At 63.2% G+C, this 676-nt stretch overlaps 1 protein-coding gene across 1 annotated transcript in view; it reads left to right on the top strand.

Annotated features, from left to right (window-relative positions):
• ETH_00038645 (uncharacterized protein) overlaps positions 1-600 on the top strand; it is a gene marked incomplete at both ends in the record, with an annotated part of 1,964 nt that extends 1,364 nt beyond the window's left edge. Inside the window, one exon of the mRNA XM_013376201.1 lies at positions 1-600. Coding sequence (XP_013231655.1) covers positions 1-600 — 600 coding nt within the window.
• Positions 601-676: the final 76 nt, after the last annotated feature.

A 676-nucleotide genomic window follows, 5' to 3' on the forward strand; every position in this document is an offset into this window, starting at 1 on the left:
TTCTTACTGCTGCGACACATGACCCAGCAGCATTCGAGCAGCAGCAGCAACAACAGCAGCAACAGCAACAGCAGCAGCAACAGCAGCAGCAGCAGCAGCATGAAAGGCAATTTGTGAGACGAGCAAACACGCCCCCAAAGCTGCGCACTTTGCTGCCGCTGCGGCGCCGCCGCACAGCGCCAGCCACTGCAGCAGCAGCAACAGCAGCAGCAGCAGCAGGTGGCGAAGCAGCTAGTGGGCTCCGGGTGGGTCAGCCCACGATAGGGGACGCTGCCTGGAGCAGCAGCAACAGCAGCAGCAGCGCAGCAGCAGCAGCAACAGCAGCAGCAGCCGAGAGCAGCAGCCTCATTGACCACTGGTCTTCGTCGCATTTCCCTTCTTCCGCGCAGCAGCTGCTTCAGGTGTCGCTGCTGCTGCACCGGGCGCTGCAGAAGGCGCCACAGCAGCAAACTGGAACGCCTCCAGCAGCAGCAGCAGCAGCAAGCAGCAGCAGCTGCGTGCCTTGCAGCAGCTTTTGTGTCTCTTGCGGGGCCTCTTCAGACTGGCTGCTGCGAGAAGAAGCATTTCGAAGCATTTGTGGGGCCCCACAGAGCAGCAGCAGTAAGCGGCTGCCAGGACAGCTGCCCTGCGCCTGCTCAGCAGCAGCAGCAGCAGCAGCAGCCGCTGGCGCCGGGGG

The sequence above is a fragment of the Eimeria tenella genome, genomic scaffold, assembly GCF_000499545.2.
Source record: "Eimeria tenella Houghton genomic scaffold, Eth_scaff3204, whole genome shotgun sequence".
NCBI lineage: Eukaryota > Apicomplexa > Conoidasida > Eucoccidiorida > Eimeriidae > Eimeria > Eimeria tenella.